At 46.4% G+C, this 19,902-nt stretch overlaps 1 protein-coding gene across 2 annotated transcripts; it reads left to right on the forward strand.

Moving 5' to 3' along the window:
* Positions 1 to 1,144: 1,144 nt before the first annotated feature.
* Positions 1,145 to 16,666, forward strand: MAP6D1 (MAP6 domain containing 1). 2 transcript variants are annotated; one of them, XM_053986273.1, is made up of 3 exons: positions 1,145 to 1,677; positions 11,871 to 11,988; positions 14,562 to 16,666. In XM_053986273.1, exons 1-3 carry the CDS (start codon positions 1,178 to 1,180, stop codon positions 14,637 to 14,639), a joined length of 696 nt encoding a protein of 231 aa, XP_053842248.1. In that variant the 5' UTR covers positions 1,145 to 1,177; the 3' UTR covers positions 14,640 to 16,666. The 2 variants fall into 2 exon arrangements, with proteins under 2 accessions (XP_053842248.1, XP_053842249.1); XM_053986274.1 differs by having other exon boundaries at positions 14,613 to 16,666.
* The last annotated feature ends 3,236 nt before the right edge of the window (positions 16,667 to 19,902 follow it).

Raw genomic sequence — 19,902 nt, forward strand, 5'->3', positions numbered from 1 at the left:
GCCTGGGACACTTGCAGGCATGGAGAATCCACAGCTTCTGTGGGCAACCTGTTCCACGGCCTCACCACCTTCATTAGGAAAAATTTATTTCACTATTTAATCTAAACCTGCCCTCTTTCAATGTAAAGCCATTAGCCCTTGTTTATCAGATAACCACCTGTAATGGGATTATTATATTCTGAAATGAAATAAATGCCTGTCCTGACAGCCTTTTAATATATTTTCCAGTAGGTGGCATATCAGTTTATCTGAGTTCTTCACTTTTATAGCCTTGCATTTCACAGCTTGGTGACCCTTTGGGAGATTCAGCTTTGGTAATAATGCACTGAATGGGGAATTGTGGAGGAGCATTATGTAATAAGTGGCTACCAGCCATAAAATGTCAAATTTCAAAAGCCTGACTTTATTCCTGATGCAATTCTGTGTTTCAATGGTTTGTGCCAGGGCTGTTTGGTTTTGAACGTGAATGTATAAAAGGAAAGCTGTAATTTGCAGTCTCCACCGAACAGTAAAGGATGTAGGTCCAATATGGAGATATATAATAGATGCTTGGATTTTGGTAAATAGTATTTTAAAAGTGAATTGGTTAAACTGTTAGTATAAATGGAGGGGGATTATGAGAGGTGGGGATTTGTACGAAGCTCTTGGAAACCAACATCGTAATACTGCTGTTTCCCACCCAGATAATTCATTTTATAAGCACCAGGTTTCGCATACAAATGCTTTTCTAATCCTAAATGTTTACGGCTGCCTCGAATTGAGCGGTACCATCCACCTAGCGCGGAGCAGCGTTCCTCGCCTGGCCGGTGCCGTCACTGGACGCGCTACGGCGCTCCTGGGCACAGAGCGGCTCCTAAAGCACCGACAGCCACCGGGACCCGAAGAAGCACGGGCAGAGCCGGTCCCCCGCGGGAGGCAGACGGGGGGCGCAGCCCAGTCCTGGCCGCGGTCCCCACGCTCTGCACCTCCGCCAGCCCCCGCAGCTGCACGGGGCTCCCGCCGGCAGCCGGGTCACGTGTGCGGGCCGTAATCCCGGCGAGGGGGTGTCGTTACCGGGGAAGGGGGTGGCGAGAGGAGGGGCTGCCGCCGATGAGGGCTGAAGCCGGGAGCGCGGCCGGCTGCGGGCGCCGGAGCCGCGGGCGCCGCTGCGGGCGAGGCGGGGGCTGCGGCCGCGGCCATGGCCTGGCCCTGCATCAGCCGGGTGTGCTGCTTGGCCCGCTTCTGGAGCCAGCTAGACAAGTCCGACCTCTCGGTGCCGCTCACCATCCACAACTACTCGGACATCGAGGAGCAGGAGGACGGGCCGCCCCAGCGCGGCGGGCCCCCTCCGCGGGGCAGCGCTCGCCCGCCCGCCCCGGCGCGCCGCCCGCGCGACCCCGCCGCCGGGAAGCCGAGCAGCCGCAGGAAGAGCCGGGCGGCCGCCGCCGAAGAGCCCTTCGCGGCGGAGACCCAGTACCGGCGGGACTTCAGAGCGTGGCCCCTCCCGAGGAGGGACGACTTCCCCTGGGTCAGCGCCAGTAGCGGCGGCGGCAGCGGGAGGGACGGGGCCGCCCCCCAGCCCGCCCCGGGACGCGCCGCCTGCGCCCTGCCCGGCAGCGGCGGGAGACCGGCGGTCGACGGCCCCGAGCAGCTCCGGCCGCGCTTGCAGGCGGACGGCGGCCACACCACCTCCTACAGGTAACCGGGCCCGGCGAACGCCCCGCTTCGCCCCGAGCTGGGACTACTCCTGCCGCGGGCGGGGGACGCTCCTCCGCAGCGCGGGGCGGCGATGCCGGCGGGGGAGCCGCCACCGAGGGGAGGGGTACGGGGGCTGCCGGCTCGCCGGCGGGCTCAGCCTCTCGCCGAAGCCGCCTTTGCTTTTGGAAGTACGGTCCTTAAAAGCGTCTGTTATGCCCCGGGCAGGTGCCTGGCCCCGGCGGCCCCTCTGCGTGCCGGGGCAGCGCAGCCGGCCTCAGTGCCCGCCCCGCGCTCAGGGAGAAGAGGCAGCACGCCGCGGTGGGATCCATGATGCCATCCTTGGCGCAGCAGCGCTTCACCCACCCGCTGCCGGGAGACACGGCACCTCCGACAGCCGGAGCTGCCCGAGTCCCGTCCGTGCTCAAGAGCCGCATCCCTTAGTGCCCATCGTTTTCCTTTTAAAACCCCTGGAGTGCGACATTCAAGGCCAGCCAAATTACAGCCTTAAAAGATTAGTCAGACAAGAAGACATTTTGCAGGATATATCCCCCATGTCATATAATGGGCAATGGAAAAAATTGTCACAAACCACTTGTCTCAGAGCCTTTAAAAATTATGTGACTTATCTTATTGATGTCTTCCTTTCCCTCTGAACAGTATGACCGATTACAAATGCTTATTTTCTGGAACAAGAAGTCAGGTGGAATGCACCTAAACCCATCTTCTGTTCTTATTGACATCCTCCATGTAAGGAGAGGGATTTCAGCTCCTACAGTGCTGTTGTTGAATATTGTATCAGTTTCATGTTGTTACCACATGCTCCCTCATAATGATGTTTGGCAGGTTTTAATATACCTATGAGGTATACTAATAGAGTAATTATTTTTATTCTAACTGATTCACAAGTATTTAGGTACTTATTGCCTATTATTATCTACCTAGGACAAATTTCTCTTCATCACTGCAATTCATTAGATTATTTATCACAGTGCTTTTAAGACAAGCTGGGAGCCTCAGGGAGGATTACCAGCCTGCACAGCAGTATTGCTTATCCCACTCCTCCTGCACAGGCAGCTATATGCAGTTAACAAGCAGACCCTGAAAATATAACTGCAGTGCTTGAATTTATGTGCTATTTTCTCCTTTGCCACATCTCACAGGACAATCACAGAGTAATTATTGGTTTTGAGGTAAAGCACTTCTCAGTTTCAAACCAGCAAGGAATTACTTCAGAGAAACCCGTGTAGAACAAGACTAGCAATATTCATCTTTCAGAAACGCATCCATCTCCACCTCATTGTGAAGCCTCCTCTGCCTTTTCAGCCTGACTCGAGAGGAAGGCTGCATCAGTCTGCATTAGAGCCACAGCTTTCTCATAGCTGTTCAAGTGCTCAGAGTCACTTCTCTCAACTACCTCCCGTCTGACTTGTCTGTTCTTACACAAGGCTTTCAACTACTGTCATCAAAGGACAAGAAGTTTATAGAACACAGGACTGGGGCAACATACCAACATGCAAACCAAACCAGATTTTACAAAAAGTAAGACTTCAAGGTAGTTGAGGAATTACTCACAGCTGAAAGAAGGAGCAGTTAATGACAAGGATGGAGGCACAAGCCAGGGCAACCACACCAGAAAAAAGTTCCCCTATAAAATCTTTAAGCTGTTTGAAGGTACAGTAAACAACTGATGCAGACAGAACTATATAAGTCAATCCACTTTGACTTATTCCAGTAATTCCCATAGTTTCTTTAGATTATCACGTGGTACAACATCACATTTAAGTTGCTTACCACTGAGCACACAGACGTCACAACAAGCAGCAGGAGAAAAGTTCACAATAGCTTCACAGGCTTCAAGAGTATATTTTCATTTAGATTTTTTGTTTTAAGACTAAGCATGTACTTGGCAGAGTTACACTCATTATTAGTTACACTTTGGGGTAGTGGGTTTGTATTTGGTAGCTTCAGTGATGGCACTCCTACACTCTGAAGCAGGGAAGGGCTGATCACAGCACACCCACCTTTGATAAACTGAGCACTCACAACCCACAAGGACATTTCCATGAAAACCACTACAGTTCACTCCTCTTCTTTTACCTTATTTTCCAAAGGCAGTACTGCAGTCTGCAAACATTTGTCCAATATTCAGATAGTAGCTGACCAGCACCATTAAGGATTGATATTCTTCATCTTTCTCTGTATCCAAGACCATAAACACCCTCCTTGTTTATTAAACTGTCCCTTGATGGCTATACACAGCCCCACTGTGTTCTGGCAACAAGGATCTCCCGACTTCTTGTAGGCTGTACTCCCCCAGAAGTGCAAGGGCAGCAGGGAAGTCAGCTTACCTGTGGTAGAGGCAGAACAAGGGGGTTTCTCTTACTAAGGCCTATTGTGTCCTAAGGAGGAGGTTGGTGAACCCCATGACGTCTTTGGGGTGGTTGGAAAAAGGAAGAGTGTCCTACAGAGACATGCAGACAGAGACTACTGCAGCAAATGGCGGAGACAAACAAAGGTATGATAACACATGTTTTTTGTAAGACAGTCTCACTGCCTTGCTAGGGAGAATATTAGAGAGATTCCCTCTTTTCTGCTTGCAGAAGTATCAGCCCTCCCTGTGGGTCAGCCCAGTGAGAAGGTGGGGCAGCTCTGAGGACTAGCTTGCCTGCCTGGGGAGGTGTTTCCACTCTCCCAAGAAATGTGTCATTTGAGTCCTTTGTGCTCCAGGTGCTTCAGCAGGTTCTGTGCACAGCTGGCAGGCACGCACCATGAGGCTTTTCCCAGAGGATTGGCTCCTGCAGTGTGGGCACTGCTGGTCAGTAGCCTCCACCTGTACTTTGTGACTGTGTCAGGTCTCAGCAGCTGCCTGGGCTTGCTTAGTGGGAAAGACAAGTCTGTCTTGAACAAGACAATGCAGAAGAGTTGGCATTGATACATGGTCCACTCCATGCTTTTTATAGCAATAGTGGTTTTCTTGCTTCACTCTGTTAAGGTGTGGGATTTCTTTAGGTTTTGTACTTTGTTTGGGTTTTTTTAATTCAGGAATTTTGACTCTGGCAGCCTATTGTGTTTGTTTCTGTGAAGCACCCAAGTGTAGTGTTGAGTCCCCTGTAACATTCAGCACCATTTGATGTGCTTTCATGTATCAGTGTAAAATGAGACTTCATTTTGCATTAAGCTCAGAAGGAAACACCGCCGCACAGAAATCTGTCTGTACATAGTGAAGCTGGTCAGCATGACCTGGAATTTCCCAGAACAAAATAAACCTCTGGGATCAGTGACTGAGACTGGAGGAATCTGTCTATGGCCAGAGTAAAGATGAAGGTGGAGGGGGTATTGGAGCAATACCTGTATTCCTGAGGAAGCGAAGATTTTTTGTGTTTTGGAATAATAACTGAATAAAAGGTGGAAGGACAGCACAACTGCCTGCCCTACAAACTATTGCCCTGTGTCCCCAGATCTTTGGGCAGCTTCTCTCTCCCTCCAGTCCCTGAATTTTGGCTGGAGTTTTGCAGGGTCTAAATTAAGTCAAACCCAATGAGGCTGCATTGTGGGAGCTCAGGCACACAGGTTAAGGCAAATCAATACAAGCTGCACTTGAAAGCCTCAAATGGGATGTGCTCCAACTGTGAAAAGATCCTGGGGACAGCTGCAGAGGGTTGCAGTAGATTACACCTTACTGATGCTGGAGGAGGCAGAAGAAAGTGCTGAGTGGCTTCTCTGCACCTTCCCAAGGGTTTGTCCTTTGGTGTCACAGAAGTGGCTTCTCCCTTCAGCAGTCAGGTGCTGTGTACTTTTGGCTTTGCACACAATTAATTGTAGTACTAGGTCTTGATTGCATTTAGCAGACACTCTAGAAATAGAGAAGTGCTTTACTTAGTTTCCTTAACAGAGGATGAGAGAAGCTGGTGCTGTCAGCAGGTAACCCCACCTGGCTCTGTTCTCTGGATGTCATCTTCTTACCTTGTTAGAAGGCAACAGGGATGAAGGCACAGCCTCTCTGTCAGGGCCAGTGTTGCTGGGAGGAGAACACTGTTCAAGGCTCAGCTACACTATAAAATCACTACAGACATCAGTTTTCCCTTCAGTAACCTGCCAGCTTTTGGAAAACACTTCAGGTGTGTAAGTGAAAATGTTGCACCAGAGCTGTGAGCAGTTGTTTTGCCTCTTTTCCCCCGACCCATCATCTTTAGTTGTATTGGCACTTGGGGAACTGGGAGGTGACTGCAAATTTCTGCACACACATAAAATGCAGGCCCTGAACAGAGCCCAGTCTCTGCAGCTGGGGTTTCCATGACAGGTATTTTGAGCAGGTGTGAGAGTCAAGAGCACCCAACTTGTTTGCACTTGGGAAGCACAGCAGTGCATAACACCAAACTGAGGCCTTGAGATCAGGAGGGTTTCCTGCTTGCCCAGAATGAGCCATGTTCTGATGAAAAGAAACTTCATAAAGAGTTGGAGTAATTAAGGGGAGAGGTATCTGTTGTGCCATTGCTCATGATTTTTGGGAATAGCAGGTGGAAGATACCTCAGCAAGCTGAATTCCCATCTTCTTGTACAAACACTCAGGACATGCCATTCCATGACCATGAAGCAGACATCCCTCCACCAGGAGGGATACCACAGAGTGAAGGCTTTTCCCCATAACTATGGATGCACTCATAGTGCGTTACTTGGCTGCCTTTACATTCATCTGCCTTCAAATAGTGCTTTTGTAGAAAAGCAAAGTGAACTGTGGTGACTCCTTCACTTTGAAAAGCATCTTATTATTTTGCTGTGCAGAAAACAGCGTGGGATCAGGGCACACACCTGCGCCGGCAGGGTTAATAGTGCTGTGTATGAGGAACTCCATCCTTGATCCAGCAAGATCTTTAAAGGCATGCTTATCCTTAGTAATAGCAGTAAATCTTTTATAATCAAGGCTTACAGTTATCTTTACATTCTTAAATATCTCGCTGCTTGGGGAAATTAATACTCAAGCCCCTGATCTTTATGCTGTTTAAGAAGTAAGCTTGATTGGTGCAAGCATTGGGATGGATCCAGAGAGACTCACTGTGCACTGCATAGCCTGGCTGGGGCAGAGAGAGCTTGGAGACGCACAGAGGTGTGTGAGGAGAGACACAGTGGGGCTGGGAATAGAGAGGGCGTCTGTTGTGCAAACTATGCTGTAGAACTGAAATGTGGTATTCAAAGAAGTTCCTTAAAGTAGGAGGAATTTCCTCCACTTAAAGTCCATTCAGCCTTATGTTAGAGTGAAAGAATGCAAAATGGGTGGATGGCAGAAATCAAAACCCTCAGACCTACCCACATGTTCCCTGTCACATAGTTCTGATAAAAGAGAAGCAGCTACCTGTCCTGTCACACCAATATAAGTGTTCCTTCCTTGGGCATCTACCTGTGAGCAAAACAAGTCCTAAAACTCACCCTAAGATAACAGTTTGAGTCTTAGGGGTTTTGTCTTGTACTTTCATTCAAGTCTTTTGCTGTTGCTTCATTCTTGTGACTTATGAACAGCTCCAGGTACTGCCTGACCATACTGGAAGTGAGAGTTGAGACAGGAAATACCCAAGTGACTTCTGCTTTCCTCCTCTGTAACTGCTGTGCGCTGGTCTGTCTTTCTGCTATGTCTTTTCTCTACCCCTCTATTTTTTCCCCTCCTTCAGTATTTCCCCCATTTCTGTCCTCATGCTGGGCTCTTTGCCTAGGTAGGAGAATGGGCACAATGTGCCTCTGTGTCCAAGGGTTGGTAGGGCACCCCACCAGTGTCTGACACAGCTCAGAGGAGAAGCAGTTTAATGGCTCCATTATCCAGGAGGACTCCTGACTTTGTCAGGCAGAACTCTCACTGTGACCATGACTTTCAATATTTGCAACCTTCTATTTGCCAGGAGACATCATAGCACCCTCCCTGACCTATGGAGGTCTTTTCCAACCAGTGGACTTAGCCTGTCCCTTGGGAGAGCACTGCTGGCTACCCAAGTCTGCCTGGGCAAACCAGATGAATGGCCCTGACAGTAGCCTGTGAAGAGCTTTGTTGCAAACAGGGAGACATTTCACACCCCACACCTTTGGCCAAAACCTCTCCCACACCAGTCTGACTTCCCCAGGGGACATCTAGAGTAGTTTGTCCTTTCAAAAGAAAATAACAGACACCCCAAGCTGTGCACACAAGTTTCCTTCTAAAGGGAACTTTGGAAGAATGTTCATTATGCTGTTTAATTCTCACTGGTGTGCTGGATATGAGAAGGAAGAGGGAGAAGAATGAACACAGACTAGGTCAGGCGGCGTAGCTGACTTATGGTCAGCTATACAGAATGAGCCTTTTTCTCCAGTTCTTCAATAAGGAATGTTATGCAGTGACTCAGAACCACAACTGATAATTAATTATGCGAAGCAAACTGTGACATAAAGATGAGGTACTAAAATGACAACTGTTCTGGCATTGGTGCTGTATGACTATCAATGATGAAGAAAAATCTGTATGGAAACAGCAGCCCCAGCACTGCAAACAGCACTGTTGGGATTCCCACTGTCTGCCTCCCTATGCCTAACAGAAGTGCCCTCCACCTTGGTGAAATTAAAAAGCTTTCCAGGCTAGCTTTTCACTAGGTTGGTGAAATAAAAAGGATTCTGCGGACAGCTTTCTCTGCAAAGCAGAAAACATTAGTAGAGCACATGAAACGGGGAAAGAGCTGGAGGCTCACATAGACTGGTCATTGTGTAGCTCACAGCATCCAGCAGCTCGAGCTGCAGCAGCAGCAGACACTGTGGTTGGAAAGAACAGAAGGACCAATCCCAAATCCATCCTTCCCAAATTATGCCCTGAAGTCTGCAAAGCCACACTATGAATGATGGTGGGGCCATCTCTCCTGCCTGGCCTCCTGTCTCAGCTGTTCGACAGCCTGGTACAGGCAGTCCTGCTCACCCAGGGGGGAGGTGGCACATAAACAGCAGCTCAGTGAAACAGCTCTCATCAATGCTGGGCTTCATCACGACACCCTGGTCATTAACAGCCCAGTGCTTTATTTTTGTTTGTTTGTTTGTTTCTAGCCTGTACATTATTTGTACTCCCCCTTGCTCCATCTCTCATCACCACAGGGGTTAAACTGTCCCAGCAGGCCACAAGCCTCCCTCTCCACACTGCACAGATTCAGACCTTCCGCTGCAGACACAACCCCACACATTACAAAATAAATGCCTTTTCTTGAGCTCTATTAACTGATTTTGAGAAAGAGCAAAGAAACAGTTGAAAAAACAGTGACGTATGTGATCAAAGCACTGGGGCAACCCACTTGCAAAAAGCTGCTTATTAATTATTCCTAGAGTGAGTTAGAGGTAAAGAAACAGCAGTACACAAAAAACAGCCCTTCCCTTTTGATCCCTACTGTTTTAAAGCATGTGTGGTCTTTCTTTTTCACAACCCCAATGGTTTAGTACTTCAGGTACCACCAGGTCATTTCTATTTATGGAGATCAAAAATCTCACCCCTAGGTTGCAAGAGTGGAGGACAAAACAGAACCTCAAGAGAGCCTGGTCACCGAGTTCTGGGCCTGGAGGCTACTTTCCCTTCACTGCAGGTCCTTGCAGTCCCAAAGTAACCCAACAACTGCTGCTGTCTAGGCACAAGGGGAGGAGGAGAGGGGTGCAGTGGGAAGGATGAAGATTGCTATCTCCAGCAGCAAGTTAGTCTTGCATATTCATTCCCAGCAGCAGCTGGAAAACACACTACACAGGGTACAAAGGGGAAAACAGGCACTAATCTTGTCACTTGATATCTTAAACTAAATAACATTAAAAACAGGTCATTCTTCTTCCCCAGGCTTTGATCAGATTGACTCCACTGATGACTCCAAGACCGATTTCTAGTCAAGTCACTAGACTGATATTTGGGCTCGTGTTCTTTCTGACTCTTGGCTATGCAGCTGCAGATGGGAACATGTGTCCTGCAAGCTTAGAAGCAGAGCAAATTCAGTTAGCTGCACTTGCTTGACAAAAAGTCAATACTGTTTCTTTGTTTTGAGTACCTCAGCTCCCAAAAGGAGTTAAGCTACGTTGTCTCTGTTTTGCTCCGCCCTTCACTTTTGGCTCAGAGTTCTGGGTTCCTCCAGAGCAAAATCCCAGTTCCAAATCAGAAATGCTGCTGTGGGTGGGCCATGACTGTATCTGCCCTTATGTTTCTGATTCTGTGGGGAGCATTTCGTCAGTGCATGTAGCTGCCTCAAAAATAGTTTTGACTATCCAGGCTAAGAGGAGAATGGTTTGACTTCCAGCCAAAATGAGGGTCTTGTGATCCAAAAGGACTGTTCTTGGGGGCCTGCCAAATCAGCAAATGATCTGCTATAAAGCACTGAGACAGACTTGGCTGCACAGGCAGGCAGCACAGTCATTCATTGAAAGCTGGAGACACACTCCATTGCAGCAGGGAGACCAATCAGCGCAAGGATGAATGGTTAGGAATCAATGCCACCAGCATTCTTGAGGAAATCGGGCTTTATGTGGAGCAGCAGGTTCCAGTTCCTAGAAACTGCAGGGATGTAACTGATGGTTTTGTACCATTTTGCTGGTGTTCTGCCCAATAGTTGTGTCCTCCCTCTGGCTGTACAGCAGAACAGAGATCAGATTTAACTCCGCTTTCATTCACATCTGGGATTCCCTGCTGAGAAGTTGCCTTCTTGGGGCATCACTTGGCCAAAATCATCTTTCTTCAAAAGTGCTGCCTTTTCCTCAGGTGTTACAGGAAGGGAGCAGGAACGCCACCACCAGCACCAGAGGAGCTGCATGGGCACTCACCTGCTGCCTGAGCAGGCCCAAACAGCATGGTGCAGAGAAGGCAGAAGGTGGCAGCTCAGGACAGCAAGAACAAACTGATTATAAACAAGATTTGCAATGCAACATAGCCCTGACAGGGGCCTGGCTTTGCCTTCCAACACCAGGAAGTTCTTCCACAGGACGTTATCCATAATACACTAAAAGGATCAAGTCCAAACTACGCATTCTAAAATATCACAACACACTTATGCACTTTAAGTTAGATATTTAAAAGAGGAATTTGCAGCTATTATAAATATAGCAAATAGCACGCTTGGGAAAATGAAACTCAGGCTGTGATCAAAGGTTAGCTTGACACATTAAAACAAGCCTCACTCTTACCCCTTGGTCCTGTATATAAGCAGATAGTAAAATGTGGTTATTGAACCATGCCAAGGTATGAAAATAAGATTGTCACATCTCAGTTAGTCACCTCTCCTTTTGCTACAGAAGCTGCCTGAATTCCTTGCCAGAGATACACACACAAACATAGCAGACTTCTGTCTTCCTCTGAGCAACAAGACAGCTCAGCTGGCTGCTACTGCAGCATCCAGAAACTCCTGAAAGGCAAGGGCATTAGTGGGGCCTGTTTGTGACAAGGGGTGCAGAGAAGCAGAGGGAAAGCTGCAGACGGGAGCTGGCAGCTGAACTAAGCAGACTCTGCAATGCTGTTCTTTGGTGCTCTCAAAAGGTGCTGCCCCTTTCTCAGTGCAGTCTCTGCTCCCATTTCTCAGATGACCCTTAGCTGACTTGGAGAAGCAATGCCTTCTCAGACATTCTCGTGCAGATTTAAAACACTTCCCCCCCATCTGAAGGAAAATCATCAACTTAAGCATCTGCCAGCTGAGATGGCCTCTCTCTTTGGATGCATTTCAGACTGAGCTGCCACAGCTGTGCAGCACAGCACACACTGGCAAACACATCTGCTGCTGAGAGAGCCACAGCCAAGTATGGAAACATCAGCAGGCTCAGGGCCACACACCAGACCAAGGTGTCTTACAATGTAAGTGGCCAACGTGCCAGACAGTGTTTTACATTGTAAGTGGTCTGTGGGCTAGCATTCAAAAAATAACCTTGACTTTTTCTTATCCAGGTGGGAAGCATCAATGACCTCCAGAAGAGAGCACATTTTGTAGGAAAAAAAGAAGAGTTAGTCAGAGAATCCAGTTAGCCCAGTCTGTGCCTGTTCCATCTTTCAGTCTGGGCTTTGTGAGAGAAACAGGCTGCTAGGCTCAGTTCTTTTATTCTCTCTATGCCTCAGACAAGGTCAGCCTTGCAAGCTGATTGTATCCCACCTTGCCTTCTGCCTTTACAACCACTCTGAGCAGAAGTCCCCTGTGATAATGTTGTCTTTTACGAGTTCTGTCTTGACAATCTCATTTCAGGCAAGAGTATCGCCCATGGACTGGAACAAAACCATCCAAGCCTATAAAGTCAAAACAAGGCTTCATTATCCCAGAAGATCATTTTGTTCAAGAGACAAGCTACAAGGCAGACTTTAAGGTAATTAGTAGTTTTTAAAAACCCTAAAGTCAATGTGAATAATGCCCAAAGTGCGCATCAGAAACTCCTCATATTTGATCGCTGTGGTGCATGTAGGATAAAGCCACATCCTTGTTAACTGTTTTGTCATTACCCATTTCGTAATGTGGCCATCAGAAACTCATGCTAGACAATGTCATACTGTAACTGATCATAATTCAACCCAAGACAAAGATTTTAAACTGCATGACAGAAAGTTCAAGATTTACGATTCCCTCAGTTGCATACCATATGTACAAGGTGTGTGTGATCACCTCTCTGTGTGTAGGATGCCACTAACACCTCCTGCACTAACTTGCAGCAGTCAGTGGGGACTAGCACTAGGGTTGCAGAGTGAGACTTGGCCTCTGGGCACAGGTGTTTGCCTGGGAATCTTTGCAGATCACTGCCTAAGGAACAGCACCTGCCCAGGTAGCACAAAACACCCCCTTGGCTGGTGTGGGCAGAAGCTGCCCCCAGTATGAATGCCAAGGAGGACATGGCTGTGATGAACACACAAGCTGCACAGCTCTGAGACTTCCTTGGGATTTTCCTGTGAGTTTCTACAGTTTCTTCTATGAGTTTCTCTATATCAACAAAGATCATTTTCTTGTTGTGAAATACATGTACTGTTGAAAATCCCATGAGGAAACATTCTGTGCTCAGCATTTTCCCTGACAGGGCCCCTTACACTCCCCATCCCCAGAAGAAAGTAAAGTGCACACTGACAAGGCCCTGTTTTAGCTACTTTTTGCATTAGACCACCAAAGAGAACAGCACCTCCCAGCCAACCACAGGAATTGTTCACAGGCAGCACTGAATGACTCAGAATGCAGTGCCAGGGTTGGGGCTGAACTCCCCAGCAAGTGTCCTGTGCCAGTAGAGGTTACAGAAGCTACTCCAGGGCCACATGTGAAAAGTAAATCTTTGCCTTGGAGGAGACAAGGAAGAAGTGTTTAATCAGCAGACAGTCAAGTGCCTCCTCCGCAGAGGATTGCTGGCACACTGCTGCGACAAGGCTCATGATGGGTATAGCCAGCTCTGCTGAAAGTGGGACAGGGACCTCAGGCAAAACAGAATTTGCAAACCTCACCAAAACTTCCTCCTTGCTCTGAATAGTCTAGGCTGTTTGCTGAGGTGCAGTGATGAAGATAGACCTTACATTTAACCCCTTAACCTTGTATTTTACCCTTGTTAATTTAATTTTGCATTTTGATCCTAGGGAGTAAAAATACAGTGTTTTCCAATTTGTCAGATAGGATGCAAAGAAGGAGGTCCGAGATAAATCTCTGAAGGTCCCTATCCCAGTTCTTGTGGAAGGGAAAGAGAAGACTAGAATCCTAGACACAAACACATGGCTACCAAGGCCACTGCATTCTGAACCATGCAAGCAAAGGTCCCACATCCTGGAGCCCCAGAGCACCATCACAGTCTCTCTAACAGACAGGTTGGCAAAGCTGTAGTCAGGAATGAAGATGGTGCCAAGAAGCCACCAGTCCAGAGAGAAGTCAGATTGGTTCACACCTGGCCATTAGGATTTTCCCTCTCACCTGAAGCCCCTGGCTTTGCCAGATATGTGAGAATCAGGTTTATGGTATGTCCTGACAGCCTACATGTAGGACTCAGGCTGCTGGTTCTCCCCAGCCACTGAGCTGTGCATATGTTGTTTGTGGCACTGCACTTGTTCCTTAGTATGTCAGATGCATCGCCAGAGGAATGGAAAAATCAGAACAATGAAACAACATCAACCAGAGATCAATAGCTTTCCCTATACTCTCTCTGCCTGTTTTGCACTTCTTTCTCTGCTTGGATGGTGCCATCAGCATACCTAGCAGAGCTTTTGGAAGAACTCTTTCCTCTTTCCTCTTTCATGTTTTATGGCCAGATTCACCCCGAGTCCTGGGCTGGATGCATCTATGGCCAGTCCTATATAAAATCCTTTGAGTTTTCAGCATTAGGGATGACAGAAGCATCCAGGTGTCCTTCATGCTTCAGTACAACTACAGGGGCTACATATTGCATGAAATTCTGATTCCACAGACATCAGAGAAAGCAACCGTTGTTATCTCTGCCTTTCCTCCAGGCATGAGAAGTTTACATCCTTATCCAAATCCTTGCAGTTTAACAGCCTGGCATGTCCAGTAATCAGTTTTCCCTCCTTTGAAACCTCCAGGTCTGCACCTCTATTCACAGCAGACATGGACTGTGGCCCCATAAAGCATTACAATGGAACATTTTGATGGAGCCTGGATGGCATTCCCCAAAAGCTTAAGGACCAGACACACACCACTGTAATTCCTCTCACTTAAATCCAGCACCCATCCAGCTGTGAATTTGTTGTGATGCTTGTAGAGTGTTTGCTAGCATCACATGTGCCCCTGAATCACACTGCACAGCAAGACCAATCTCACTGATGCCCAGCCACGGGCTAACACCTGGGTATGGTTACAGGGAGAGCAGATAGATCCTCACAACACCCCAGCCCCCTCAAACTCTCTTGACAGTTGTATCCTGTGTCACACTAATGTGCTTTTCTCCCTTCCTTACCCCTCTAGATCCCAGAGGTGAAGACCAGGTTCTCCCCCAACCCTTCTGCTGTTTTCCAGGCACCATCACGGATCCTCAACGTGTGAACCTGGACCCTCCTCACACCCAGGCAGCTTAAACATGGAGTTTCTGTTAAGATGTATCACTATGCAATTTTCATGAGGAGTGTTAAGATCAAAGAACCGGTGTTATCAAAAGCAGCTCCAGTGATTAATGCACACACACTTTCTGTTAACACAACAAACTGCAAAGCACTTCGTTCAGAACTGGCAGAACACACTGCAAGGAGTGACCTAGATTTTCACAGGAGCAGGTTCATTACTATGCCAGCTGGCATCACATTAGGAGATTGACTTTGGGCAGCAAAGGCAGGATTGTAGGCAACATCCCTAGTCAGAAATACACAGGGTAGGAGGGAAAACAGTCGCAAGCAGGATGGATAATGAAAACCCAAACCAGTTTTATTTAGCAACACCCTCCAAGTAGGCCACTGAAAGACAGGGAGTAGTCTGGCTGACTTCTGAGCTTCTTGAGGGTTTTGGGAGTAGGACCTCAAATGGCATCACCAGAAAGCACAGCTTCAAAGGGGCTGGTCTGAACTTCCAAAGTTTTTTTAGAAGCTGGAGGAAGCCAATGTCATTGAACTCTAAAATAAATCTGGCACATGCAGTGTCTTAGGCCTTTAAGGCTGGGAAGCTGGATATTTCCAAAACTGGAGAGCTGATGCAGGAGCAGGAGAGGACTGAACTCCAGGAGACAGCCCTGACAGCAGTGCACCAGACTGTTTTGGAGTGCATGGATACAGCCAGGCACCCACCAGACTCCTCCAGAGGATCTAAGATACTTACATAACTTGTATAGCTGTTAGGGTGACTGTAAATATTGTACATGGATTTTACCTAAAGCAATTTGTGATCCTTTAATGAAAAGGATATGCTTATACTTTTAATAAATGTTAACTCTTTGCATATGCAAGGTGGAAAATATTGCCTTGATATTCCTAAATTATTGCCTGTATATTGGTAATCTAATGCTAGGAACAACCACAAGCGAATGTTACTTAGATATTCTTCTTAAAGAAAAATGTAATGTAGAATGTAAGCCATCTGTCATTTTTAAGATAGGCCGTTTCAAGTGTCATTGTTCTGAAGCTGATTTTTTTAGACTGATGCGCATTTAACTTTTGCTGAGGTACATGTGTTTTAAGAAACCATTTTTTTAGCCATTGTTCATCGAGACTTTACAATTTCTATTTCGATAACTTATGCAATATAATTAGTCTACTGCTTATTTAATGGATTTACTAATTATTTTGGAAAAAGAAATGTAAAAACTTTTACTTTGTGTTTGCAACACATGTGTGTTGTCCAGAACAAGGGAAACTATTCTCAGACTTGAACAGTTATCAGATACACTCATTCATCTGTAATAAAACAGGCTTTTACACAGGAGGATTTTTTCTTAACCTTCTTACTATCTGAAGTCTAAGACAAATTTAATGAACTTCAGGGATTCTGCTAAAATGTATGCATTGCTGATAATTCCCATAAGAACAAATTCTGAGCTGTTGGCATGTGAATTGTACTTGCAATACATACAGACAGCATTTTCTCACTGCATTATGTGAGAATTTAATGGTGCCATCCCTGTTCTCTATAGCGGGACTGAACACAACCACCAGAATAGGGAGCACTTGCAGTAAGCTGCATTTAGCTGGGACAAGGGATGGCTCTTCCCACACTCATTCTTGGAGAAACCTGCAGTAATCCCAGTGCTTGCCAAAATAATTTTTCAGGAAATTCATTTGAAGCATTCAAACTGTGCTAAAAGAAGTTATGCATGTTAGATGTTTCTAAGAATTCAATCTGCTTGTTTAATCTCTTTATAATGTTTTTAGCAGTTTTGTTCAAACAATATAACTTCGTTTCAATCCTGGACTTTATTAACAGCAAGGAAAAAAAAAAGGAAAAAGGAAATTGTCTACTATCTCTTCTTATTTGACTGTATTTCTTAAAAATATGACCCAGGGTTTAAACAAATTGGTAATATAATAAGCTTGTATTTTATCAAATGGATTTGATTTAATTTAATAAATTAAAATGTATTTTGGCTATTGGTTCTCTCGTGTATTTTTGTTGTTGTAAAATACAACCCTTAAGTAGTCACAACCTTGCAGTACAGTTTGTCACTGCATGACAGCAGGGCACACTGGACACCAAACAAGGCATCGAGGATGCATTCAGAGCCATCAGCAGTCAATTCCTTACCCTTGGAGCTTTCCCCCAGGCACAGCCCCCAGCAAGGACAGCTTGAAGGCACACTCTGAGCTGTGGCCCAGCTGCATTCCCTGTGCAATGTAGAGGTTTGATCCACTTTGAATTAGATGCCATGCTCTGCAGATCCTTTCTGCAGTTCCCACACTGTGCCCTGTTAAGTTCCACCTCAGTTTCACTCTGCCATCTCATATAGATCACAGGAAAAGGTGATAGCATTGAATGTTAAAAGAGACCACTGCTTTACAGTTATTCCCAAGAACATTTCAGTCAGTAAAAGTGCTGAAGATACAACCAGCTTCCCTAGACAGTGCAATAGCTCTTCCAGCTATGCCTCAAAAGACTTCCAGGAGAAAGCCAAAGGCTCCCAAGCTGCTGCTCAATGTACATGAGCAACGAACAGAAGGAAAAGTGAGCAGGTACTTACCACTGTAAGGTCTAGGGTGATGCCACTGGCTGTCAATATCTGCCACTTACCTGATTTTGTGTGAAAAATGCCTGCCTCAGACAAATTGAAAGGTATCACATGAAATTCCTCTGAAGAAGTCAAATCTACATGAGTTTTGCCAGCTCCAGGGAGTCGTGATGCCAAAATTGCTTCCAACACTGCTCTCACACTAGTATTTGTCTTCCCAATTGCTCTGGGCCCATGTCCAAGTCCCTCAAGGATTTTCGACTGTGAATTACACTGCAAATAAGGGTTATTTGACACATAAAGAAACGTCCTTTAAAAAGGGTTTACACCTGTAACTTTAGAATTTACTACCTCTAGGGTGACACTGAACCTGCTTGTTTTGTTTAATCCTGCTGACACCTGGGCTGTTGGGATGCTGAAGGTGAGTTTTGTGGCAGGGAGCAGTGAATACCTGCACTGCCACAGGCTCAGTTTAAGCTTTGGTGTAGGAAATACACCATTGCTCAGGAGAGTTGTTATGAACTTGCAAAATTCACAAGCAGCACATTTCTGATTTGCTTGCTTTCATAAACTGCACATTTCTCTCTGCATTGCGCTAATTTCTTTGAGAGCGAACAATCAGATGCAAACCTACACCTCAGTCATACCATTTCCTCTACCTGGGCCACTGCGGTAGTGTCTGATCCTAAGGACCAACCTGGTTTGCCACAAAGGGATTGCTGGTGCCATGCAGCCCAGAAAGGCTGTGTTTACTTCCAGGGCAGGAGGCACTTCTGTGGCGTTTAGCACTAACACGGTGATCTGCAGCATTTCCAAAACAACGGCGCGTTAGTCTGTTCACAGACATTCTGGGCTCCTCCCCACAGGGCAGGGAGTACACAGTAGTTTAGTAAGTTCGCTTACTCTTTCGGTTCCCGTCCGTGTCAATTGCCGGTGCCCAGCACTGGCAGGGGGTGGTGGGGAGGGAGCTGTGGAGGGTCTCCATCAGGGGTCTCGGAGGGGAATCTCTGTTGGAGGGGTCTCATGAGGGGGTGTCTGAGGGGAATCTCTGTTGAAGGGGTCTTTGTGAGGGAGTCTCTGAAGGGAAGGAGCACTGGATGGGGGTGTCTCTGTGAGGGGGTGTCCGCTCAGTGCCGGACACCGCCGGTTCCCGCCACCGCCGGGCAGCTGGGGGCGCCGAAGCCGTAGGAGGAGCCGGGGCCGGCCTGAGGGAGGGAGGAGGCAACAGCAGTGAAGGACTGAAGACACCGGAAAAGAAGTCGGGGGGAAAACATTTTGGTTTTTTGGGGGGCTTTTCCCCCGTTTTTTTAGGGGCGGGGTTGGCGGTTTTTTTTTTGGTTTTTTGTTTTTTTTTTTTTTTTTTTTTTTTTTGTCTTTGCCTCTCACCATCCATCTTCTATTTGGCAATAAGTTCAACTAATTTTCCCCAAGTCGAGCCTGTTTTGCCTATGGCAGTAACCAGTACACGTCTCTGTTTTGATCTACTGACTTTGTTGATCTGCCCAGGGCAGTGGTGGCATTCCCATGTGATGGCATTTAAAAGACCCATACTGTGGCACTTGTGGAAATGGTTAACAGTGGGCTTGGCAGCCACTACTGGACTCGGTGACCCTAGAGGTGTGAAAAATGCATATTTTATGATTGGCTTTTCGCAATAGTTACAATGAATATTATATGTGTAATGTTGGAAAGTTATGCTGTATTAATTCTCTCAAGTAGTGCGTTGAATGTATTTTTAGGTTATAACACAATGTTAAAATAGAAACTATACTGTGTAAGATACTTTTTAACTAGCTCAAGAAAGAGATGAGATAATCAAGGAATTCTTTGCACAAAGATAACAATTACAGAAATCCCTAAATTTTCGAGAGGAATTTATGGCTTTCCTTATCAACAGAAAACAATTTCTTCAAGCCTGACTTAGATTCGAAGGCGCCTGGGAATTAACAGAAACTTTTTGACAAGTACCAGACGAATTTCTTGTTTTAAATAAAATATATGCATAATCATGAAGTGTTTTGTATATGCAACAGGCTATTGCTTTTAAGGTTATTCCTTTGTTCACAAGGGATGCTTGTCGTGGCTTAAGTGCCCGAGAGCATCCGGACATCCGTAATTCTTTGCTTTTTATTGTCTTGTAATTGTCCTAACTCTAAATTTTTATTACTCTAATTGTATTACTATTTTTATAACCATTTTATTATTATTAAACTTTAAAAATTTAAAAAACCAAGTGATTGGCTTTTTTCAGAGGTGTTTTCCAAACTCAGTGATTCTGTGGTACATTATCGTGACCCACATAAGACATGTTACTTTCCCCTGAGTTCTGAAGGGGAGTGAGAGCAGCTGGGTGGGCATCTGGCAGCTGGGCCAACCTCAACCCACCTTACTTTTCAAAAGTCTTCCACACAAACCAATGACTTGCTATTTAAGCAGGCTGCTCTGGAAGACGAAAGGTTGGAGGAGCTCAGCTCCTGGCTTCCCCTCCCCCAGCTTCCAAAACCAGGAGCTTTTTAAAATAACTAGAAAAGGGGAAAGTTACCTTTTCCTTCAGATCAATTCCTCTGCATAAGAATCCAGAACTAATTATGACATTCTGAATACACAGAGTACAAAAATATCTGTGGATCTGGAGAAACTTTGAGTGACAGGTGACAGTCA

The sequence above is a fragment of the Vidua macroura genome, chromosome 10 (assembly GCF_024509145.1).
Source record: "Vidua macroura isolate BioBank_ID:100142 chromosome 10, ASM2450914v1, whole genome shotgun sequence".
In the NCBI taxonomy this organism is placed as follows: Eukaryota; Metazoa; Chordata; class Aves; order Passeriformes; family Viduidae; genus Vidua; species Vidua macroura.